Source organism: Periophthalmus magnuspinnatus, chromosome 15 (assembly GCF_009829125.3).
Source record: "Periophthalmus magnuspinnatus isolate fPerMag1 chromosome 15, fPerMag1.2.pri, whole genome shotgun sequence".
Classification (NCBI taxonomy): Eukaryota; Metazoa; Chordata; class Actinopteri; order Gobiiformes; family Gobiidae; genus Periophthalmus; species Periophthalmus magnuspinnatus.
In genome coordinates, this window is record NC_047140.1 from 5,233,215 (window position 1) to 5,259,709 (window position 26,495).

General features: G+C 40.0%; 1 protein-coding gene across 2 annotated transcripts in view; it reads right to left on the reverse strand.

Annotated features, from left to right (window-relative positions):
• Positions 1 to 26,495, reverse strand: part of zmiz1a (zinc finger, MIZ-type containing 1a) — a 169,656-nt gene that overhangs the window by 40,355 nt on the left and 102,806 nt on the right. For both annotated transcript variants that reach the window (XM_033979147.2, XM_033979146.2), the window contains exons 5-7: positions 14,710 to 14,817; positions 10,620 to 10,733; positions 5,066 to 5,171 (exon numbers count right to left, since the gene is read on the reverse strand). In XM_033979147.2, the coding sequence (XP_033835038.1) occupies positions 5,066 to 5,171; positions 10,620 to 10,733; positions 14,710 to 14,778 (289 nt within the window). In that variant the 5' untranslated portion in view covers positions 14,779 to 14,817. The remainder of the gene's footprint in view (positions 1 to 5,065; positions 5,172 to 10,619; positions 10,734 to 14,709; positions 14,818 to 26,495) is intronic.

Here is a 26,495-nt window from a genome sequence, read left to right on the forward strand (position 1 = left end):
CCAATTAGAAAGCAGAAACATGGCGCCTCACATGAGTGTCTCAGATATGAATCATCAGCTAAACCCCAGCACCTGCAGCCAATCATAAATCAGTGCTAGTGCGGCCTCTGCAGCTCAGTGAGTGAATTCTGGAGGTTCTGAGCTTGACATGAGGCCTGTCCAGATACTGAGAACATAACTGCATGTGTGTCTATCTGCAGGTTAAAGCACTGGCAGCCCATGTTCAGTTATAATACATTATTACAGCAGTAACGGTGCAGGCTATACAGTTCCTTTAACAGGACAAGATAAAGCATAATATAGCATAATATATTTCTATTTACTTTTTTAACAAAACATCTCACACATGACTAGATCCTGACTCCAGAGTGCAAGCAGCAACCCGTATTATCTTAAACATTATGGCTCATTAAAACATAGCTATCATTCAAGCACGAGCTGGCTTGATCCGGAGCATGTCGAGTCACGCTGCTAACAAAACAATCCACGTTTAGCATGCACTTTCATCTAATTAAATCCAAAAGAAAGGCCAAATTTACAAGTCAGCACAAAAGGAAAAGCCAATGATAATAGCAGAGTCATTTTTTCCTGTTGAGAAAGAAAGGCAACAATGTGTAAGACTTTGGCAAAGATGACTGTGAGGGGAAACTGTGAATGCATTGATAGCTTATACGGCTAATCTGATTTGGGTTGTGCTGTAACCCAAGAGCTAAGAGTCGTGGATGGCTGTGCTACTGCTATTACAGGGCATCACAGTGCTTATTATCTAATGAAGCTCGCAGTTTGAAGTCGGCTTGGTTCAGACCCTGGATTACACACTGCAAAACATAAACAAGTCTATAAGAGGATATATGGGAATTATTTTTTGTATCTCGCAAAATGAAGGTTTCAATTTTAATACTTTTGAAATTGCACTTACAATAGTTACAATTCATGGCTTCCTGTTCTATGATCATCTTGAGAATGGTTGAACAGTTGAAAGATATAATACTTTGCTTTGAATTCTTAATTGCTATGGTAACAGTCCTAACTTTTCATTATTCTGGAACCCATTAATAAGTTGTATTCACTTTCTTCCTGTATAACTCTATGGAAGATTTATTGTTTTTGCAAGAAATACCCAAATATACAATATGGCCTTGTAATTACAGAGATATTAACCAAAAAACAGATCAACAATCCGCAATCTCACATTTAAAAAGAAAATTCTATCATACAAGCTCAGTGTTTTACTATAGGAAAACTAGAATGGGATGAAACGTGAACGCTAACTATAACATAAAAGCAAAGGTAACAAAATATAAGGTCCTTTGCAGAGAAAAAAACATTTGTAATCCATGGGTTGTCATTATATCAAACTGGATCCTTTAGTTTTGACTTCTCTAAATACAGCCTCCAAGTGATATTCCCTCAAACAAAACAATAATGGCCATAAAAGAAGCCAGAAAATGTTCAATTATTTTCCAAATCAACCTGTCCTGTACAAAATGATGTTGGCGGCGGTCAAGCTATACAGTGTTAACAGCGCTAATGCTATCTGAGCTGGCTAACAGCAGGTAAGTCTCTTCAGTGAGTGACTCTAGATTAGAGGCACACGCTAATCCCCCAGGCCACAGTGCAGGGTCACAGTCTCCAGACAGCTCATCAGCTGCAGCCTTCTGTTGTGAGAAATCCAAGCACCTTGCTGGACATCAACTGCCTGGCTCGGGATCAGAGACTAGGGGGTAATTAAGAGTGTCCGTGGGTTTCAGAGTGAGGAAGGTTTGGACTGTCGCCATAGCAATTAACAATTCAAAAGAAAATATTCTATCTTTTGGCCAGAACTCAAAATGCCGTGCATAACAGGAAAAAGTGTGTGGATAATGGACATAACATGATTGACTACTACATGTATAATAATGGTCAGTATTTCCAGGGCATCAAGTGTATTTTTCTGTTCTTGAATGCAAGTCTAATGTTATTCCAAGCAGTAGTATTTGCAATTTTCTGTTATTTGTACTTATGACAAACTTATCACTTTGTTTTAGGTGTTGCTTAGTTCTACAATGGACTATGGGATCATAATTATTATAGTGTAAATTGTTAACTTGAACTAAACTTTAGCTAAAGCTGTTTTAAAGTGTGTCACATTGGCGCATCATTTATCACCTAAAATAGTACTATTCTGATGGTATATGCTGCCATAACCAAACAATCGGACATCCCCACCCACATAAAGCTACCGTTTTATCAATGCGTTTACTAACTGCTCAGAATGGCCGTGTCAGCGTGATTGATCCTGGTTTTTAACGGTGGGGCCGCTCCCTGGAGGACTGGGAGAGAGCATCCCAGACTCCTGCTCCTGCACTGGGCTCTCCGGTGTCAGCCTCAGCCCCCTGTCGCCATGCAGACTGTGGTGGATAGTGCTGCACACGCACAATTAGATACACGATCAAGCACCGCCATAAAGAAAGTAAAAATGAAAACATGACGGGTTGGAGTGAAAGTGGTTTTCAGTGGATATTGTTTTTGTGTAGTACTTCAAATAAATTATAACGCAATTACCACTACCTTTTATGGCTTGCTTTTTAATCAGTCAATCAGAGTATTTTTGGGATACCAATTCACAGACTCAACAGCGTTAAAAGGGGCATATTATTTAAAATCAACTTTGATGAGCTTTTAACCATGTTATAACTGTGTTCCTTTACCCTAGCATACTCAAAGTTATATTTTGATTATTTTGCACATTTTGCGTAATGCTGCATTGTCCTGGCTTGAGTGTTCGGAAATGTCAGTTTTCACCTTCCCCCTATCTCCGCCGCCTGCTGTGTACTTATTTGCAGTAAAAACAAAACTTGAGGTTATCACGTAGGGTTCAGAAATGTCACATAGCCCTTTTTCAAATATAAAAACGTGTAAAATTGCTGCCGTTTATAGCGAAATGTCACTATGAAGAGGCAGGGAGTCTTCATCTATTATTAGCTGTTTTAAATCAATATTGTGAAAGGCAATGAATAAAGTGTAAAATATTTATCTAAGTATGTGAATAAAGAATGTATTCTTCAATCAATCTTGTCCTGTCGCCCCTTGTAGAGATCTGTTGAATGCTGCATATTCCATCCACTCTACATGTGTATTAAACTGTGGGATTTCTATCTTTCTCTCATCCCTTGATAATATGCATTATATGTGCTGCTTTCAGTACTTTTAAATTGCACCTATAGGGGACTAATACGGCAAACTTAAACTATATTCTGGCCAGACAGTTCCATTTACTTTTTGGATTAAGATTCTCATATCTCTTCAGACCAATTTTAAACTAAGCACACTAAACTTTGGCTCATCTATTTAATATAAAATCACTCACTAGTACAGCCTTTAAAGTGCCTGTGTAGTGCCTATTCATCCACTGTCGCCCCCTGGTCTACTCTCTCAGACACTCATCCCTGCGCAGGAGGTAAGATGGCCGCCGCGTCCATAAGGTCCACCCCGAGTCACATCTGGTAGTCCGTCTCATCTGATGTCGGGCGCGTCATAGAATATCTTCCCCCTCTCTCCATGTAATTACACTAGTTTCCATTTATCCAGCGCGCATAAACAGCCCTTTCCTGAAACCTTGTGCCGACTTCTATTAGATCCCAGAAGCATCATGGTCAGTCTGAGCCATGCCTGGACAACAATCACATTACCCCGAACACAGGAACACAGACAGAGGGAAGAAATGCGGCAATCAATACGCCACGCAGTCTACCCACTTATGCTCCTCTCTACAAGATGCTTCCACCGCCGCTGAAAGAGGATATTTGCCTTCTGAAGATGTTCATTTGACAGAATTGGAGAGACTCAGCAAGAAAAAGAGGCATTTCTGTGTGTAATGTGTTTGCACTTAAACACATTACCGTTTGTATGAGGAGTTACAGCTTTTTACTGCTTTGGAACATCAACTGGAAGTGCTTTAGTAATGAAAACTTGGCAGTATAAAATATATTTCCAAGGCAAAAAAAAAAGTTTAAATTAACCAACTGCCCAAATGTAAGTGGTCAGGTGTGAGGCACTAGGTCTAAATAGACGCATGGACGCTACACCAGCAACTAATCAGATATAAAACAATTCACTTTTGAACTCAACTGAAAACGAGAATGTAATCCTTTCTAAAACAAGAAAAAACTCAAGTTATTACAGCTATTCCAACTAAAACTTAGCTACAGTGAAGTAAAGACCCTAAAATACAGAATATTTTTACTATATTTGCTTAAAACCAACTCCTAACATAATATACTTGTGATTGAAATTACATTTTTACAGCACAATTACACAAATATAAATTGAAATAAATGTCTTTGTTTTGCCTTTTAATACAACATAACTAAGACTTTTAAAACAAGACAACTCTTCACCTTATTGGACAACCGACATAAACTTAATCAATCCAACTGCAGCTTATGTGTCCTGAATGGAAAGCTTCTTCAGGACTTTGTCAGTGTGAGTGAGAGGCCTAGCTCACACCAGTGACAGCTTTACAGTCATCTATCTTCCTCTCTCTTTTCCCTCCTCAGTACGCTGCACATTGACAAGTGTCTCCTAAATACCTGTACAACTCCACAAAGGAAGTAATGGATGAAGAAAATAGCTTAATATTTGTCACTCTGGTGTCTCCCACGTTCTGTGCGGAACTACCACCTGGCCAGCTCATTTCCATAGCACATTAATTTTTCATAAGAACTAAAAATATCTGACATTACAATTCTCAATGGGCAGCCCCTGTTATAGCTTGTGGTTGCAGTGGTTTGCAGCCATTTGAAATAATGTAAGCAACAAAGCTATTCCCAAATTAAAATAGAGTTTAGTTACATAATAGAATTGTCCGCAAACACAATAAGCGTCTATACAGTAAATTCATGCCTTGGATAGACTAACACAATTTGAAACACTGAGTGGAACATGACTGGAAGCGGTAGAATGGTTTCTTTCAACAAGACAAGTCAATAATGGAAGCGATGCACTGTCCACTGTGAGCAAATCAACTGTAGTAAATGGGATCATGCAACAGCTAGCATAGCAGGGAACTTGACGTCTCTCTTACCTGCAGACTTGGGTGTGAATTTGTCTCTGTTAGCCGCGCACACTGCTAACAACCGGTAGCCCAGGTCCAAATCGAAGCCTTGCTGAGCTGCAACGCGGCTCACCACCTGGGAAAGAGCATATGTGGTTATAAAAAGAAACAAATCAAATCATAAAACGTGATTTTGACTGTATTTCCAGGATAGATCATTACTGGGACATGTTCTTTTAAGAGTGCAATACTAACTCCAGCCACAAGGGGTCAGTATATAATATAAATCCATTTCTTATCATTCGAAGTATGGACTATTTTGCTATAAAGGTTCTTAAAACTTAACAGCTTATATTTGTGACTCCACTGCTCAGATAAGTCGCTATTTGAGAGTGCACCTCAACTCACTGTAACATATGGTGTCCCTCAAGGGATAGTTCTTGGGCCGATTGTATTCTCACTCGTTTTACCTCAATTATCCAAAGGCACATTTATTATTATTTTTATGCAGACTGTGCTCATATTTCTTTTCCTAAAACTAGTTTGTATGGTTTGGATGATGGGGAACTAGAGATGGAGGAAATTACGCACATTTTGCAAAATCCAGGTATCAAATCTAGGGAGGCAAGAGTGTATACCACTTTGCAAATATTCCTGTTTTACTTGTTGCCAGGTATGTTAAAGTTAAGGGTGTGGTCGAAATACGTAATGAATCAATTTTCGGTATAATTTGCCTGTATCATTATAAACAGAGGTCCTCTCTTTTAAATGAGTGTTAAAAAGCATAAGCTCCAACTAAAGCGTCCTAATCCTTTCACTTTCCAAACAGTGTTAAGACTCTGAGTCATCATCATTCTCATTGAGGTTCAGTGGAGTATGTGCGCGGGCACATCCTGCTCCTCAGACGTACACACGGCCTGAGACAGACAAAGTGAGATTAATGTGGAGTCGGCAGTCTGATAGCTCCAGTCATCCTCCGTCAAGATGGCTCTGACTGCTGCAACCTCCGTGTGAGGAGAGCGCCCAAACCATAGTCACCACCGGGTAATTTCTTTTCACCTCAGCAGTCCAGTGGGAAGGTCAATCATGAAATAGTGTACTTTAGAGCTTGGCAACAAATAGAACGGTTTCATACTCAACTAATATTTGTAAAATGTGCCAAAAGACATTTAGAATTTCAAACTTTTCATTTAGTAGCAGTCGTAAATATAAACTAGGGATAATAAACAATCCAAACAAACGTACTGTATGACACAGCAATATTACAATTTGTAGATTTTTAGAGTAAACCAGGACTAGAACAAGACTAAACAAAATCTACATTTGCGTTTAAACTTGGCCCAAAACCAGGACTAAACCTAGACAAGTATGAACGCACCTGTTAGAGTAATGTGCTGTATATAAAGTATTCCCCACTACATTAATCTGAGATCATGTCTTTGAACATTTCCATGAAAACCAAACTCTGATGGAAGCTAACAATGCTGTACTTTTGACCCATCAAACAGGCAGTCGATCATGGGCAGTGGCTAAACCAAAGACGGATTATGGATTATTATGTGAAAAAAAAAGGATGAGGGTCAGGATATTAAACACACAAATTGTAAAAATCTATTTTCCCATTCCTCCATCTGGTAGATTACACTGACATGGTACATGCTTTTGACCCTCCACCGTCTACTGCCCATAAAACGGTCATGTTTCATATAGCAGTAAAAGTTAAATATGTTTTCTTTATCTGATGTGCCATAGGTGAACAGAGGTTAAATGTTGTCTCTCTAATCTTGACTATAGCCAGCCTCGAGCCTTAAGATTTGAATAATCCACTGCCGTTAATGGCTTCAAACAGGGCAGCACATTTATGGGACGTGAAGCAGAACCTGAGCGTAATGTTGTAGGTGATGCGACGTGACATAAAGCAGCACCAGAAGGATAGTGGTAAATCATTATCAATATGGAGACCACTCCTCTTTAATCTGTGACAACTCCGCCGCTCCCCTTGACCTCAGCACACACATTAGAGCTAACAAGGTCAGAAGAGGAGCCTATAAGACACACCAGAGGGGGCTATTAAGTCGCTGCTGTAGGAATCATGGCTCCTGAGTAAACCCGTTGCTAATGCGGAGAGATAAATACAAGAATCTATTAAATGTAATGGTAGTTAAGTCATTTATATGGCCAGTAAAAATCAAGCAACTAGAACGCATCACTTTCCTTGTCAAAACCTGCACAGGTTAGAACAATCAGAAAGAAATATAATTACTCCAATCAGATATAACTGTTTATATGACATTTCAATAATCTCATCATTTCAACGCAGATTATAATCAGATTTTCGGTGTGCATGGAAACATAACCACTGTTTAATGACAACGCTAACATGAGCGGTTGTTTATTGGTAAAGCGTAACGTAGCCGAATAGTCGTGAATTGCTGGAAGGAAAATCGCCCACCACAATAGATTTCCCATGTTTATGTAAATTACAATAGGATGTCAGTGCTTGAATTTAGTCAAAATCTACCCAAATACAGTAGAAATCATAACCATAACAAAAATTAAAAAGGTTTATCACTCAAATTTGTAATATATTTATCAAACATAATGATTCCTTTCCTTTCCAAATTGGCTTCTTTAAATTGCTTAGCCTCATTTCATTTTCGAACAGGCATTTCTAAAAGCATGCATAGATTTTCCAATTCTTCACCTCATAAGCCCCTTTTCAGCTCTGAACTTGGATCTATATTCAGGTCGATATGATAACACTGTGGCTCGAGACAGGGCCGCACTGTCTGTGTCTTTATTTATCTGTTTGTCAGAAGGAACAACAAATGTACTTTATTTCTTCCTGTTGACGTGGCTTCGAGTGCATGGCGGATGTGGCTCCAAGTGGCCAACGTGGGAGACAATACAAACAATTCAGCTGACGTCCTCAACATTTCCCAAAGAGCTGAAGCTATCTGGAGGCACTCTGCGCTCTGTTACTGAAGTTAGACTTTAATCTGAGTTTTGTTTAACACAATCTGATCATAAAGAAGAAGGACTTAGCTGGAATCACAACAGGTGAGCTGGTTTGTGCTGTTAAACAAGTCCCTCTCACGTAAAATTAATGCCACAAGATAACTAGCATTAGCCAACACCTAAACAAAACCATAAACGCAGCCTCCTGAAAATCCATTTGTATTTTTAATTTTCACACCCTCTAAAAAAAAAACTTGGCTGTGTTTGTGGATGTGTGCATTGCGTCACCATGGTAACAGCTGACCCCCTTTTTCTTCAATCACTTCATTACTCTGAATATAGTAACTTCACGAGGGCTTAATCCTATCAAGAATGCCCGGACTTGTTGTGCGCAGTAATTGTAAGGATAAGGAGGGGATTGAGTCAGATGAGGCAGTTAGGCAGATAGCGGCGGCCCCATGCTGAGACATCTAGAGACTATTGTATGGCCCTTTATCAGCATGTAAGGAGCTTCCTCTCAGTTACACTTTAATGGGAGTTTATCTGTTTGCTCACGCTACCACTGCAGCTGAGTAAAACGTTCACTCGGGGGAGAGGTTAGTCCCTGCGCAGATCTGGCACACAAATCAGATGTAGTAAAAGAGTTGAGAGGTCAGAACGGCTTGACATTGCTTATGAATAATCTACTGTGAAGTTTAAGTTTAAAAAAGAATATCTACTGATGTGATGAATGTGTAATTAAGCTTGTTTTGCTTTAATTTATAATCTTAACACACACTAAACACACACTTAAGATAAGTATCTGTTTGTCTACAAGGAAATGTGGAAATGTTTCACTTTGCCTGAAATTTTAGTATCACACCTTTTCTCCATCTCCATGAATGTTTTGTATGAACTTATATACTTATTTGTTTTGTTTGTTTGTATTATATTTTGAATCTGTAAAATCTGTAAAATGCACTTTTTCATGTTTTTGTTTTTTTGGTGTAAATGCAAAATACATACATTTAATGCCATATTGTGGAACATTACAGAAATCACTAACATTTCTCTGAAGACAAGCAGGTGTCAGGCCCTCCAGAAAAGTTATATAATGCATGTTTAATCTATTTATTTATTTATTTATTTTTTGGCTTTAATGCTTTTTTATTATTCACATACTAAATACTAATTAATTTATCTGGCAAACTGAAAATACATTTTAATATTGTATAATTATTGTGCAGTTATAATTCAATACATACCAAATATTTACGGCTAAACTACCAAAACATTTTTACTAGGCATTCAATGGCCAATTTCCCATCAGTGGCACTTGTATTGCACTTATATAAAGTAGAATCAGCCAAATTCTGTGTAAAAATCAGAAATGAACCATGTACTTAGCCCTTGCCACATATGTCCTTCCCCATAGAATCCTGTCTAAAACTCAAGGTCTCTGGAGCACCCTATTTCTCCCTTGTTGGATCACAGCACTGGGGTGGATTTGCCGGGGCCACCTCTTGTTGGCCTGCGCCCCCGATCGATGCGCGGTAGTAGCTAGTGAAGTGAAAAGGGATAGCCAGAGGTGAGCGTCTCCCAACAGCCCTGTTTAAGCCTGCGACTCTGGTGTGTGTGTCAGTGACAAGGACTTTAACCTCTGCCGGTGAACCCAGGCGGACTGAGCAGCTGGCCGGGATAACCGCTCAATACAAGTGTGGCTGTAACTGACACAAATCAAAAGGGTTTCGTATGTAAGCAGAAGATAAACCGCAAAAGATCCAGGAAGCAAGATTAAAGATGTTAAAAACCTCCAAATTGGCAGTGCTACAATTGAATACAATATTGTCTGAAAGGCTCGGTTGGAGAATTGTTCTGTAGATAAAAGGAGAACCAAAAAAGTAAAACGACTACTGAGTAAAAGCATTAAATAAAAAAACTTAAAGGTCCTATACTGAGCTATGTTCTGATCTGTTATAATGTTATTTCATCATCAAAAACACACCTGGATTTTTCTGTTTTGTTTCATTCACACATTTATATCACATAAATCCAGCATATTTAGAGTTTTTCCCTCAAATAGAAAACACTCAACACACTGTTTAACTTTGTGGTGTCATGTGGTAATACAGGAAGTGCTCCACTGTGTTTTTAAACTCCATACTCCTTCACTAGAACGCTTTGGATGATTTCTGCCCTGGAATTGCCAATCTCTACCGAACTTAATGTAAAAGGAGCTGTCAACTAATAATAAAGGATTACTCAAACGAATGAATGAAACAAAACACAACTCCAGGTATGTTTTTGATGAGGTAACAACATTATAACATGACTTAACGCTCACAAGAATCCAGTTTAGTGTAATATAGGCCCTTTAAAGGTTCACTGTGTAACATTTCTGGTTTGTGTCTTGCTTGTCTCCATTGCGTTTTTACTTGTATATATTTAAATAAAAAATTCAGATGTTGCATAAAAACTAGTGGACTCCAAAATGATCTGGTGCAAACAAAGTGCCTGGTGAGCCTTTTCTGTCACTGTCTAGGTTAGAACAAAAACACATTGAAGTGGACAGCTCATATTTCTTTCTGTTTAATTATTGTTTTGCTGCTAAAAAAGTACCTAAATGACATAATTGGTGTTTACGTACCGTCAGACATCCCATGAGACTTTGCTCGAAAGGTCTTTGGAAGGCCCGGGGATCTCCACACCAGTCTAGCAGCTCCGTAGCTGCCGAGTGGAAGTTGGCCGGGTTCTGTAAGTGCTGTAAAAACAAAAAGATAGTAGTGAGATAAACGAACAATGAAGAAATAAACACTGTATTGTTACTGGAAAATTATTATGAAAAGACAAAAGTGCTGAATGTGTTTTTTGTTGTGAACAGTGTAGCATTTCTACCAAAGAATTCAAAAAAAAAATCAAATTGCAATTTTTCCAACAAGATATGCGATATATGTTTAAAAAGGAGGATTCCATGGAGAGTACACTTCATAAACAACTCCAGAAACATTCACTTTAGATTGAAGATTGAAATATGAACTAATAAACCAATACAAGAATCCTATGCATTTCAGAACATGTTTAAAGATTTTTCTATAAAGATATGTTTTTTTTTCCTTTAGAGTGACATTTCACTATTTAAATAACTGCGCCAACCAAATATGATATACTGTACAGCCCCACTTCTTACCTGTGCTGGTCAATTTTAAATCATAAGGCAATCACAATCTTCCAACATCACACACACACAAAAAATGTCTACAAAATCAATTTCATTTGGCGTTGCTTTCTAAACCAACTTGCATTAATGTGTTGTATTTCAGCACAACCCTGTAAGGACCTCGAGTCTCTCTCATGTCCGCCCACTCCGGCTTGCATTGTATTGTGGGTAGAAGATCACTCCACATGTCAACAATGATGCCAGTGTTTCCTGTTAATCTCTTTTGGCAACACCCCAATGAACCGCGCGGCAACCAAATCTTTCCCTCCAATTCGCCGTCTCATTCATGGGGCGCTGAAGTCTGCTGGTCGTCTTGGCGTCGTACAAAGAAACTAACCTTGGTTCTGGCAGCTCTTTGCGCCGGGTTCAATATGGCCGCTGGTGTGTTGTCTAATCTCTTTGGGGCTCCTGCTCTTGTTCACTCAGGCCTGAAACAGTCCACTCTTTTCTTCCCACTGTCTGAAGGCGTCTGAGCCTGGCAGGACATAATGCACGTTTTTAAAATTGGGCTCTTTTTTGTTCGGCTCACGAGGTTAATAGCTCCGAAACGGCTGCAGAGCTCCGCTGTGTTCTTTCGGCAAGACTGAGCCCACTTGAAAGCATTTATTATTCTCATCTGGAGCTAAAGCCACTTGTTTTGTGACAGAAGGTAGGGCTATTGTCTTTAGGGGGCAGCAGAGGTGAGTGTTCTGAAAAGCCCAGCTTATTGGTGGTGTATGACAAAAAAACATGACAGGATAGTGGGCTGCCTACAGAGAGGCCCTGATGATATCATGAGTTTGAAGAGAGTCACTCGTCTTTTGTGATGAAGAGATTAGGCTTCATAGAGTTAGCACTGGACTCACGGTGCTGTGACTGATGAAGACGAGCAGCAGAGTGAGAGGAGCTGCTCTTGAGGACTGATATAATCTGGCATTATTGCTGCTTGATGGGCGGTGTTAGGGCCTCACGTGCGAGGGGACTGTGAGGGGACACAAGCAGCGCAGCAGGGGCTGTCTGTGTGCTCCCTCACTCCCTCTGCACTGCCACACTCAGGCTGACAGCTCCAGTGTGAGGGGGAGGACAGTGACTGGAGAGAGGAGTTGCTCTTGTTGTTGTGTTCAGGGTTGGATGAGGACAGAGTGCTGAGGGGGGGAGCAGGGACAGAAACATCCAGACACATGACAGACTGTCCTCAGCGATGACAGGCCAACTTAGTGCTTTTTCAGGTTACTCGGGATCAGGCTGTTCTCTCGTGTCTACCTGCTCCATGAAAAACAGCAGAGCAGCTGGCCTGGAGCCAGAGGCTTTCCCCAAACCAAAACAACACCCTGCTGGCAGCAGCCTTGCTCCCAGCTCACTGCTAACTGTGCCTTTGAAGTCAGCTGCACTCTGAGCTCTGGAACTGCACAGCAGAGTGTATAAACCAAATGACAATGAGAGCATTTATTAGGCCAGATGTGTAAGCACAGGCTTTATAGGGCTTACAAGTGACACCTTTGAAAATAATTAGGCAGTGATAGCTAAACATGAGCTCCCAAGCTTACCAAAACTTTGTCATTTATTAGTATCTTGGATTTCATCTAGAGATTGGCAAGACTATTACACTCGCTGACAGTGGAAACCATTCCTTCACATGTAGATAACCTTAAAGTAACCCCTAAGTATTACGGTTTTATACAGTCAGGTCAGTCCCAACACACCAAAACGTACATCTAATCATCGCGATTCCAACCACACATCACTTCATATTTGATGCAGGTTATCCCATGGTGTTCATAGGCTTCTGGTACATCCTGGAGTCGTATGGTTGATGGGAGATATAAGGCTTCACTCCCACACGTCGCAACAGCCTGCCAGTCATGTCACCTCTCATAGACTCTTAATGGGCAGGCAGAGGCGGGCGCCCCGGGTCACGTCTCTGTTGTCTTTCTCCTAAAATCGTATCAGTCTGGAGGGATGGCGAGACCAGGAAGCATTTAACCACAACAAGGAGCGGCCGTACGTCAGGAGCCATGATGCGATGCTCAGGGTGGGAGGGGTTGTTTAAAGGGGGGAGGAAAGTGCAGTCTGCCGCAGTGCTGGAAGCCTCTTTTGAAGTCTCGGCTATAGCTTTCCACGCCAGATTTTCTTCTTTCTTTATGTCTGTCTGCCTCTCTCTCTCCGGCTATGACCCAGTGCAACATGATCTGTGTGACTGCAGCTAATGGCCAGAGAAACTGATGCCCATAAAAGGGAAGAGAGGGGAGAGGAGGGAAGGGGGAATTAGAAAGGAGATGGGTGTGTAAGAAAGAAAAACACAATGTGATTTTCATTTGAGAGATTTAGAAGGGTTTGGGTAACTGGATGGAATGGCGGCATTAGAATACAAAAAACAGCTAGCGACCACGGTCCGTAACATATAGCGAAGCACCTTAGGCATATTAATTTGATGTTTAATTTGGCTGCTAAAGGTGCTGTGCATTGTGGGTGGTGCAAAAGCAAAAGACAGAAAAACAATTAATTCAGTCTTGCATTGAGTTGCATTAAAGATGTCAATGTGTATCGTTCATTTGACCATCACTCGATTTTTTGGTGAGCGACTTTGTTCTATGTCTGCGTCATTAATGTACCTCATAACACACACTCATAACATAACACACTTAAGAAATACTGCATTAAACATATAATCACTCAGATAACACAAATCTGATGAAACTAATCTGAAAGGGAATCTACTGAATAAACGCTGCTTATTAAAATAATAATGTTTGAGTATCACGTTATAATTAGTGTTAATAAAGCAGAAACAAAGACTTCATAATGAGCATTAAGTGTGTTTTTCATGTGTTTATTGTGAAGAAAAAGTCTTTGTTTATGCTTTATTATGGCTAATTAAGATGGAGATATTATAATGTGTTAGCAACGTTTGTAACACGTCAAGTACTTGTGAAGTTGTGAAGTACTTTCACAACCTAGAGTACTTCCTGACTAGTGATGTTATGATACAAAAAAATTCTAAGTTAACACTGAGGAAAAGGCTCAATACTGATTTCGATATCCACATTTTTTTTCAAACACACAATAATTGTTTTATTCTTAATATTTATATGCGGTCTTATAGCCAACTAGCTCGGATATAGACAGGAAAGGTCCAGTTTTGTCCTGTATATGTTTATTTTTTCCTTTTAATATGTATATATACTTGTTCAAATAAGTATCTAGTTTTGATGCAGGTTTTAGTATTGATTTGTATTTGCGTATTCATTTTTTTTTTCTTTTTTTTGGACAAATTGATGAATAATCGATATATTTTGAAGCACAAATTTATATAAACTAAAAAAAACGAGTACATATTTTTAAACTTTTCCAGAGCAGATGTATAGTTACACTTTCCTTATGTGTCCCACAGTGAGAGCTACACCAGTACAAGAGGATATGGAAGCAGACAGCAGAATCACTTACACATCTGGATTTAAAATAGCCATCTAACAAACGTCTAACATATAGCATAACAAAGGCGGCGCAGTAGACTCTGGTGCATATAATGACAATAGCACACCTGTTTGATGCACTGCAGCCTGTCATTGGTCTGCTGGATGTGCCGGTCCATGGACGGTAACGTGTTCATCTTCAAGTCTCTACCGGGACGCCATTAAAGTTCTGCACTCTGCCAGAAGAAAGAGAAAAAGGAGGAGAGAGAAAAAAAGCAGACATTTGTTAAAACATGTTCTCGTCTTGTCAGCTGTGCGAGGGCTGTTTGTATCCTACCAAGCTGACTGGGTGTTGCAGCGTGACAGATCTGACAACATGACACCCCAAACAAGGAAGCGTGCCTTTATAGTGACTGCATGAAGGGCATGGAGGGCCTCAAGTGCTCTGCCTTTGCTGATATGATTTGTTTCTTTGGGCTAAAGCTACAGAAAAACCTGTGATGGTAGCAGCAGCAGCAGCAGCCACTTCAGACAGAGTTGTGGAAAAGTTGGCAATGAGAAATAATTCAACACAACTGGAAAAGGACAACTGGAGTTAGCTGCTTTAAAGAAACATGCATCACTGTCAAGGTTATCAGCAGGACGGAGACCAGTGGAGCAAATATTTCTTCAGCGCTAAGAAATATTGAGTCCTTCAAGAGTAAGCTTTATGACTGTAAAAATATATAATTGTATTTTTATGGCCATGAAACCTCTTCATTCTTATAATGCCGTTCTGTGTGAAATGGATTTTCCCAGTGCAGCTGCTTGCAAGACTATTTTCAAGTCGGTGTGTGCGCTTTGAAGGACACTACAGATAACTTGTAATATACTATATACAGTATTTATTTATTTATGTATTCATTCAATAGTTTGTTTTTTAGAATAGCATGTAAAAAAGTGACCACGCTCGAGACAAATATTAACTTTCGATGTACTACTTTGGTCACTTTGAGCAGCTGGAGTTGCTTTTAAATGTGCTATATAAATAACATTGAGTTGAATTCCTACACATTTATTATTAGAGCTTACACACATCTTTATAAATCGAGTTTAAATAATAGCTTGGCATTAACTTGAATGTATAGAAGTCGCCCAGATATCTAAAATCCTACTACCAGTATATTTCAAGGTAATATATGTTTTGTTATACTGTCCCTTTAACAATTAATTTAGAAATCCTTTAGTTGATGAAATGTTTACCCCAAGTCCTGACATGCACTGGTGTAACAACAAAAGCAAGATTAAAAGGCTTGTTTAAATTGAAGTAGTAAGTGAATTTAAATGTACGTCTGGAGATTGGACGCTGAATTTTGTTAAAGGTGCTGTACCTGATGTCTACGGTCAAAAACAGAACTAGTTATTCCTCACTTAGTTTGTGCATTCCGAACATCCCACGTTTATAAGCCCCTTTTACAACTCTCTGAGACCAGGTGCGGTGTTTTGCTGTGACAGTAAAGCTAACAACAACTAGCATGCTAACACGCACTTCCATGTTTTAATTAGATGCAGACTTCAAAAGCTGTGTATACGATATATACACTGCCTGGGCAAAAAAGTCACCACCTGGCTTTAACTAAACAAATAGGTTGTGGTTGCTACAGTTGGTCAGGTCTAGGTTCAGCAACAGTCTGTGCTCAAAGAATGAGGTCAGCTGACACCTGAATATACTGAATGACCAGGTTATTCCATCAATGGATTTTTTCTTCCCTGACGGCACGGGCATATTCCAAGATGTCAATGCCAGGATTCATCTGGCTCAAATTGTGACAGAGTGGTTCAGGAGCATGAGACATCATTTTCACACATGGATTGTCCAACACAGAGTCCAGACCTTAACCCCATTGAGAATCTTTGGGATGTGCTGGAGAAGCTTTGTGCAGCGGTCAGACTCGACCATCATCAATGCAAGAGGTGAAAAATGAATGCAACACTGGATGGAAATAAATGTTGTGACATTGAAGAAGCGAAATCGAAACAATGCCACAGTGAATGTGTGCTGTAATCAAAGATAAAGGCGGAACAACCAAATATTAGAGTGTGTGACCTTTTTGTTTGGTGGTGACTTTTTTTTTGGCCAGGCAGTGTAGTTGTACTGATGCAAGACAAACAGTAAATGGGAAAAAATCCTCTAATGGCACATGAAAAGGTGGGGATATACTGTATTTATATAAGACACAATAATAAAATAAATGAATGCATTCTATATAAAAACAGTTATATAACTTATTGATAACCAATCAAACAGGAAACAAGTTTATTTTTACATGTTCATTTCCAACTGCAACTCAACAAAAGAAAAACCAACTACACTCCCACCTTGCTTCGAGCCTGGAAATAGGAGCAGTTGTGTCTGACCACTATCCCTCCGCATTATCAGCATCAGCACTGGTCCGCCTCGCATTCCTCCGCACAAAAGTGAAAGAGGCGTAGTGGGAGGGAGAGAGCGAAGGAGGGAGGCAGGGGACTGGGGTAGTCAGGCTCCAGAAAGCTGCTCAACACTGATAAAGGGTCCCCCCAGATCTCCCGCGGAGGTAAACACAAGCAGAGAGGAGAGCGCAGCGCCCAGCCAGGGGACTTCTCATGCCTAATGCTATACCAGGGCTTATTTTAGAACCAAGGTAGCAAAGTATTCTCCTCTTTCCTCTCCCTTCTTTTTCACACATTCTTGAGAGTGCGTAAACACAAAAGCGAAAAATTCTTGACTTTGATTGAGGGAAAAAAAGGTAGAACTTCAAAGGAACACTTAGAGAATGAAAAGTGTATTGCTAATCCTCAGAGCTGGGTATTAGCTGAGTAGAATTACCTGGAGTGCTCTTAAAAGTCTTAAACAGGAGCAGGTACATTGCTCATATGGGAGACGGGGGGATTCTGTGATTGTGGTTAAGTGGGAGGCAGGAGAATGTACAGCTTGTAGTTAAAATACATTGTCCAACTGATTTTTTACATTGAAATTGAATACTTTTGATCATACTAGCAATCAGATCTGTATACTGTGATACCTATTTAGTTAATAAGGTATCAATAGCTTAAATGCTGTATTGCAAAATCACCATGAGCATTTTTTGGTACATTTCACACATTATGGCGGCATTACAATTTTGTGGTTTATTTAGAGAAAGTAAATATATGTGTGCAATGCAGTCAGCACATTCACTGTTTTGAGTACATTTCAAAAAGAGATGTACTGGCCGCTGAAATGTAATTTTACAGGGAAAATATTGGCCCGAAACTTACCATACCTTCCCCTAAAAAGGGTAGCATATAACATTACATAACTTGAACTAATATGCGGTTTGGAGGTAAAAGGGTAAGTATAAGTAGTTGTAGTTGTAATAGGGGTAGTACTACTAATAGTGGGTATAAGTGATTTGAAGTTTGGAGCTATTTTGAAGGAGATTAAGTACAATCAATGAGTATTTTTTCTTTTTACATAAACAAGTATCAGGACTTTCCTATTTTAATCGTTCAAACCAGAGTATCTTCAACAACCACCTTTTATCTCACAATGGACCCGGTGTGGCCTAATTACGCCGCAGTGCTCCTCACTGTCCAGCAGATGTCCCTCTCCCCTGCAGCTGGCCCATCCGTCCATGCTCTTTCCTCCCTGTACACTTGAGTGAGCGCTCCACAGAGGGCTCCTTTAAGCCCCTGACAAGTGCTACAAATCCCCCTCAGCGGCCGAGGCGGGCTATGTGGGCCGCTAACAGGGCACGCTCTGGACCCAATGCTCAACATACGACCTTGTGGCTATTGATTAACTGTTCCACCACTCCTGCTGTCCTGCTGCAACCATCGCCAAGACTAGAGGAAGGAGGGAGGAGAACCATGAGGGAGGGAGGAGGCTTTGGGGAGGGAGAGATAGCTGCCTCTTTAACCCTAGGCTCCATTCTTCTTCCTTGCAGTCAGGGCTGTGTTGTTGCTTTCAGAATGGAGCGCGGTGCTCCTGTGAGCTTTTGTCTGGCATTGAAAAGACAAGCCCTCCGGTTCTAAAGAGCAAAATGAGTGAGGTGGAACTGTGGGGCTGCACAAAGAGGCGGCCCACCTGATTCAATATGTTTATGTGGGGCGGTTAGCCGGGCAATTCGCACATAGTTTGATTGATTTGGTCTATGGAGGCACTAGGGAGGTATTGACATGTAGAGTCAATATTAAATATAACTTGGATTCTAGCAATCTAGACATAATAATAGTAATTAAGTGTAATAGTTTAGGATAATAGTGTTTCACTTAAAGGCACTGTGCCCGATTTATTTCCCAGGATGTGCCCAATTTTTTTACAAAATGTATCTTGTTTCAGTACAATGTGGCTTTTTTTCTTGAGGTCAAAATAAGTCAGCTGCGTGCCATCTGCCTCTATTTGTATGCGTTCTATTGTCTAATAATCATGCCGTGCGTGTTAGCATGCTAGTTGCTTTACCACCAATGCACTGGTCTCTGAAAGGTGTAAAAAAAGCTTATAAACTCAACCAAAACGTCATACATAAAACAACGTAAAGCTAAAGTTAACTAAAGCTACAACGATTAGTTGCATTATAAGTGACAATGGTACCAACAGTACCATGCCTGGTACACGTATTTTATGTTGGATGCCCTTCCTCACACTATATGACGATACAGAAATTGTATGTGATTCACAATAATATCACAATAACGATAAACACTGATGACGGTTATGGCTATTCATATATTATAATTTTAATACTCCATCTTTAAACATCTATTAAGGTCTTATAAACAGATCTAGAACTTCTTTTCTGCACAATCAGTTCTACCTCACACCATAATTAATCCACGCATGGGACTGGCACAGTGGTAACATCAAATGGTAACCCTGTGTCATGATATTGGTTACATAACACAGGTATAAAGGTGAACCAAATGAGGCTCTGATTTGGCACAGTGACTGACAGTCCAGTCCCTCCCTATCACATGGAGGAAGAATATGTTGCATAACAGATGACGGCTGAGTGGAAACAGGGCTGACTCCGCTACATCCTCTCTCACACGACACACTATCAAAATAAAGCACTCGTCTGTCATCTCACCAAAACAACATGTTTTTACTGCTAAACACTGTCGTAACTGTTTGCACATCTCCGGAGATTGACTGCTGACAGCTCGGCAGGAAAAACCTCTGATTTCTGTTTTTTAGACTACGGCATTTGTTATTCCGACGAAGACAGGCACCGCTTAATCTTTATTGTCCCCCAAACATCTTAATCAGCTCCACTCAGCAGCGCTTTAACCAGAGGTGCAAAGCAAAGGATTACACTTCCAATTACGGCACGCACATTACAACCGGAGTTTTAACGGCAAGTGGGAGGAAGCGGCAAATCACGACAACAAACCGCAAAACATCTGACAGAAAAATAAAAAAAACAAAACAGCTAGCGTCACAAGCGTTCAACGTGCATTCTGAATCTTCTCTCTCTCTTATTCCCAAACAAGCTGGAGGAAGTGGGGCAAGAAATAGGCGCTCCGAAACAAAAGCGCGGTAATATGAAAAGCAGTGGAGGATAGCGGGATGGGGGCACGGAGGGCGATGGGATAGGGTAGGGTAGGGGGGGAAAGTGTTGAAATTATCTCTTCATTATCAGCAAGCGGCGTGCAGTGGTTCATTCATATAGTGTGATCACTGAGAGCATGAGTGATTTCTCATTTCAGCAGACAAATGACTACACACCTCTGTCAAGTACAGCCCCGGCGCGGTGAATGTAATCAGCCAATGGGAGGAGACAGAGGGGAAGGAGAGAGAGGGGGGAGAGGGGGGGAGAGGAAAAAGGAGGGGGTGCTTAAACAGTAGCTTGATACACTTATCGCGTAGAAGAGAATGGGGAGGCACAAGGCTGGGTCATGTGACGGGCGAGATAGAGTGCTAAGTGTTTATTCAATTAAATGCATCAAGGCTATTTATTACCAAGTGTTTAAGTAATGCAGTAATTAAAAGAGGACATATATATCATTAAAGGCGGTTAAGTGAAATGGGAGGAAGTGATTCTTTTCTATTGACAATATGTGGAAAATTTGCTTGAGTGTATGTATAGATAGTTACTATGCAACAAGGGTAAAACTAACAAGCAAAAATACTAACAACATCTTAAAACAGATCAATAATAACACTTTTTTAAAATAAATATGAAATTATTGTTATTATAAATTATTCCACTGATCCATACTGCAACAGATAAAGGATTCATCTGAGTGTGGTTCTATTTTAACTTTATTTTATGTATGTATGTATATATATGTGTAATTGTGTGTGTGTATGTGTGTATGTATTTACACCTTTTTTTTTTTTTTTTTACAAATTACAGGTCTTCTTGGTGAAATAAATGATGTAAGTAATCACTGAAAGGTGATTATTTATGCAAATTTATATGTAATTAGGTTAAGTATCTTAGTGCACTTGTGTCACTAGATTATTTACTGTGTTTGCTACCTGTCTCTGAGGATTAATTGGGTATTTCCTGAAGTGCAAACAAAGAGACTTCACTTACCGCCCCGGCATTAATATTATAAGCTAAAATGTTCAATTAATCATACTATTTATCTTTTACTTATTTACCTTTAAAAAGCTTTTCAGCATAATTACAATTAAGCTGAAGAGTAAAACAAACTAATATAATGTAGCAAGTGGCCTGACTTCACTTCATTTTCAGAATTCATTAATTTTCTAATTAGTAATCACCGCTAACCTGTTTGAATTTATTTTCACAGATATCACACATGTTGTAATAATCTAAGACATATAGTCACTCTGGGAAGCTACAATTGTATAGATGGTGTCCAAATACATAAATGAATACAGTATAAGTCTTTATTTGGCGACGTACGGCCCCCTCCACACCTCCACCTCGTGTCTATATCGGCATGTAAAACACACTCAAGGCCAGTTTGCTGAACAATAAGAGAGGCAGCAGCACCCCTGGCCTCAGATCCTGTCCATTATTCACCAGTCTGTGTTAGGAATATGACTGTAGCTCTCCGCTCGCAGCATGCGGTCTCCTCCTCTTCGCCCCTCTCCCCTCCGCACTTCTAATGGCCGCCGCTCGCATGTAGTCTGGCACTGCTAGTATGTGCTTTTTCTATAGCCCTCAGACATCATTAGAGCCACCCAGCACGCCACTCCTTCCATTTCCTATCATTTTCTTCTCCTTGCTGTCGCTCACACCCCTCCTCCTCCCCTTCACCCTCCCCGTCCCTCTTCCTCCTCCTCTTCGTCTTCTCCTCTCCTTCCCGAGGCCCTGCTGCCATAACAGGAGGTGGAATGGATTCATTTGCTGTAATGTGGTTTGGGCTGCAGCGGGGCACGGTACAGGGCGACACTTTCTCTCCCCCACTCTTTAGATGTGTGTGTGTGTGTTTTCAAACAAGCCAATCAGCGCCACTCAACTGCTGCTAGCCCTCTCACCATCCGTACTCCCACAGCTCTCAGGATGTCTCGGAAAAGCCACCAGACCCCACCACAGCCCTCTGTCTCTCTCTTCTACTGCGTGTTAACTGTCGGCTGTAGTGTTAGTATTTTTGCCACTCTCACCATGTACCTTTTTTTTAACAGCAGGGCAGTTTGGAGTTGGAGAGCACATGGTGACCAATTTCACCAAAAGTTATTTTTGCTTTTCAGAGTGTATTGGTTGCCACAGTCAAAAGTGAAACATGTTGGAAAAATTGCTGAAATTCAAGTCGCACACCTTTTTTCTTATTGTCAGCTGTGATGCATATATCCCAGCTATAATGAGATAATGTGATATTGCACTTTCAGGTTCATTTGATGCAGATAATATATATGGTATGATCAGCGTGTGAGATCCGTGGTGTGAGAAAAAGCAGAATCTTTGTAAAACTGTGTGAACAAAGTCATGTTCTCCTTGTGAGCGCGGAAAAAAAATTGTCTTCCAAAAATATATGACCTGCTTCTGACTTTCCAACTTTCAAAGAAGCACGCTATCACTACTACTAAAACTAACTGTTACCAAGCTCATACACCCGGCACACACTCACAACATGTTCACACTATTTTACTGCAGCTATTTCCACACTGCAAAGCTCAATCTTCTCATTTGTTGAATTCAGAATATTAATATCTCGATTTGAATAGTCCTCAGTATTTAGTATGTTGCTTTCTATAACTAGATTACTCGACTTGTTTTAAGTATTACGATTGATTCCCAAAATATTCCACTCTCTTTTTAACATTCTCCGCCAGTGGAGTAAGATTTCTTTTTCACTCACTGCAATTTTCTTACCCCATAATTTTGCTGGTATTGAAGTAAAAAATACGATGATAACTCAAACGATCTCACCGTTTTAGATAAATAAACTGCTAACTAAAACTATTCATGCCAAGTTAATAATCTGAATTGATTTATTAAGCAAATGTAATCTGTTTTTTGCATTACCGACTATATGTCTCTTATGTATATTATCCCAAAGTCTATACCCGCTAATCCGTCCTGCCTCTAATCTCCCCTCCTCCCGTCTTACTGTAAAAAGCCAACTATTAGTCACAAGTCTCCCTACGGCCTTTATAAAACGCCACCCCGTTCCTCGACATCGCAACCACCAGCTACTAACTGCATAAATACGGAATGATTTGTCCCAGGGGTGAGCGAGAGGAGGAGAAAAATCTACTGGAAATGTTGCTGTTTGTTTATGTAGCGTTTTAATGTGACAACCACAGGAGCGGGCCGGGCTAGCTATGTGACACCTAACACTGCGATGCTAGCAGCTGTGATACGTGATCCGCTCTGTTGCCATCTAAAAATATGGCGCTTTAGTTGTGGAGCATTGCAGGTATGTGCCACCAGATACCCCAGAGAGCGAGGCATTATTTCACACATACTGCCAGATTAAATAAGGCCTTTGGATTTGAGTTACACATTTATTTATTTTTTATCTTCGTACATGTCGCTTAAGCTGTAAAGTCAAACTAATGTTATTTTAATAGTCCTAAATGTTCATTATATCCCTGTAAGAGTGAATGTTTCTACGCTAGCGTCAGTTTATAAGGTCAGATACGTTTGGCATCTTTGGGAAAGTGTAAACGTTTGGGATTTGGGAACAATTTTAGGAAATATATCGGGTAATTTGTGGTTTTTGTTAGATTTTTTTTTTTTTTCTAGACGAGGGGGTGCACACTGTATGGCATAAAACATATATCATACTTTTTTATCCAATTACAGATGATACTATGCATTCATACTGTGAGCGTCGCCTCTCCACAGATCTGACCTGACCTGAAAAATATAACATAAATAACTGACAGTACATGGTTGCTTTACAGTAGAAACAAACTCTATAAATGTGACTATTTATCATCACCATTTTAGCACCGGAGTTACTCGGTGTGTGAGACAAAGCTTAAAGGGCAGTCTAAAAGGTTGGGAACCACTTCTTTAAAGCGTAGTAAGGTTACAAAGTCTAGACTAGACAACTGTGGCTCAAATTTCACTGTCAAACTTGATTCATAGTCAACCATTCCAACGGTGCTAGAACTTCTGCCACATCACTCAAACGAGAACTGCGTGTAATGCCAATACTACCTTCTTTCTTCCATCAACATAACTGACTTCAGCTTTATGCGAGCGAACACATCTTACTCCAAACTATTCAAAAATGATTTATAACTGGAGCGTGGCTTGTGTGACATCATAGTTTACGTTGGACGCTCTTCTCTATAACACATGCCACTGTTGAAATGCTATAGCCAGTTTAAGGGTTACTCCGTGTCAGACCAATGCGCCCAGTGGTTCATCAATCACCAAAAACGTGCTTTTCCTAGACTTTGGTCAAACTTCTGCAACTTAATATGACAAAGAAGTGATTACTTTGGGAGTAGCTTGTACAGCGCAGCATGGGAGCATAAATTATTCCAATGCGATGTTGAAATTCTCTTCAGCTATTTGCAGCTCAAGTGCTATGTGAAAGCTATGTTTTAATAAATAGCTGCTCTGGCAAGTGTGCTTAATGTATGACACTGAAACTACAGCTAATCTGAAAATAAACAGTGAATAATTAATCAACCTCAGGGCAGAATGTGTATTGTGGAGTGAATTTTATGTGCATGTTCCTGTCAAGTCCAGTGGTTCTCAGACTTTGGCCCCCTCCCGTCGGTGCTGATACTAGTTGAGCTGGTTTAGTTCTCGGGGAGTGAGAGAAGTATCCACGGGTTTGTGTTTGATGAAAAATGATCTCAGCGGACATAGCAATTAACAATTCAAAGCAAGATATATCTTTCTTTTAATACAATTTTTTTATTTGTATTTTCTAGTATTTTCTTTATTATTAGGTTAATCTGTCCAAATTGCATGAGAACATATATAGTTATAACTCTTTTGAATTAGTACAGTGCACAAAATGTTGTGGAATGGCATAAACATGACTGCTTTAGCCTGTCTCTGGTGCTGTGATAAAGGAAAGACGATCTATCTAAGCGTATGATACAAAATCAGGTCACCCATGAGCTGGAGCCCTGGCTTCTGCATCACATGATGAATGAATGAACTCCCTATTCCATACAATGTTCCAGTTGCCGAGGACTATAAATACCAGCTGGGGAAGATTGTATGTCCTGGCTGCCACATAACATTTTCCACTGTCACGAAAGGCGAGATTCTATCACTCGTGATCTCGCACGGGGGGACGAAGGCTGTTCGTTTGACTGAGAGTAAGCACAGCACAAAGCCAAAGCTGTGTAGTCTTATCACTGCTGCCTGACAGCCTCAAGTACCACCCTTTAAGTCATCGAATACATTCAGCTTAAGATTTATTAATGTTGCATTCTGAACCGTTTCTTTGTTTTGCAGAAAGTAGAAATTGTTAACTTAATATTTCGATTAATAAGTTGATAGTGTCTTAGTTTGTATTTGTATTAGGCAACTGGCAATCATTTTATTTAGATTATAAGGATTTATATGAGACAACAGAGAGGAGACTTTAATGAGAAGTTAGTGAGATAGATGAAGATTTGATATTGTTTGTTGCTATTTAAAGGCAGATTAAACTCATGATTTACAAGTTGAATCTGTCTTTATATAAATACACTGTTTCTTAGTGCTTTCTCTGCATAAATAGCTCTTTTTGCATGAACTCCTAAGCAGTTGTAGTCTTGTGAAAGCAGTTTGGGTCAGATACATGGAGATATGGAATAGTTTTGAGAGCTTAGCCACGCCCCCTTTTTAGTAGGGATGTAACAATATGGCGATATCGCAAAATTGCCTCAATGTTGTTGTGGTCTCTTTTCAGTATTTGTGCACAAATGATAGCTTTGTCATGTTCGTGTCAGCAGAAAAAAAACGAATACAACTACATACATCCTGATCCTTTGCTCTGCGTCACCCATCAGATCTGCTGTTTGAGCCAATAGGATCACACGCTGCACGCTTTCCACAACACGCAGATGGCGGTGTTTGCGAAGAAAGGAGAATGGATAAAAAGGAAAGCTGAGCAGAGACACTGCATGTCCCGGCTGCTTTTAAGTCCCAGATGCATTTGGGTTTTGACAAACAACACGACTGATTTGACGAACAAAAACGTAGTAGTAGCGTTAGCTCTGCTGAGGTGTATGTGTCCTTGGAAAATACAAGCAATGAAGACTCGCTTGGCAAAATGACACAGAAAAGGTCCCTAAATTCATCAAAAATAAAGTCCAGTCCAGACTAAAAGACTTCAGAGCAACAGCACTGTCCTACAACAGCACAACAACCACAACATGCTGTAGAACACAGCTAGTGATTCACATATGTTTTCTGATGTTGACAGAAAAAAAATAATAATCTGAATATAAACTTTACTTTAAAGTTTACACAATGTGTTTGTAGAGCACAACACAAGTAGGGCCTTATTCAAAGTACTTTACAGAAGAAGGATGTGT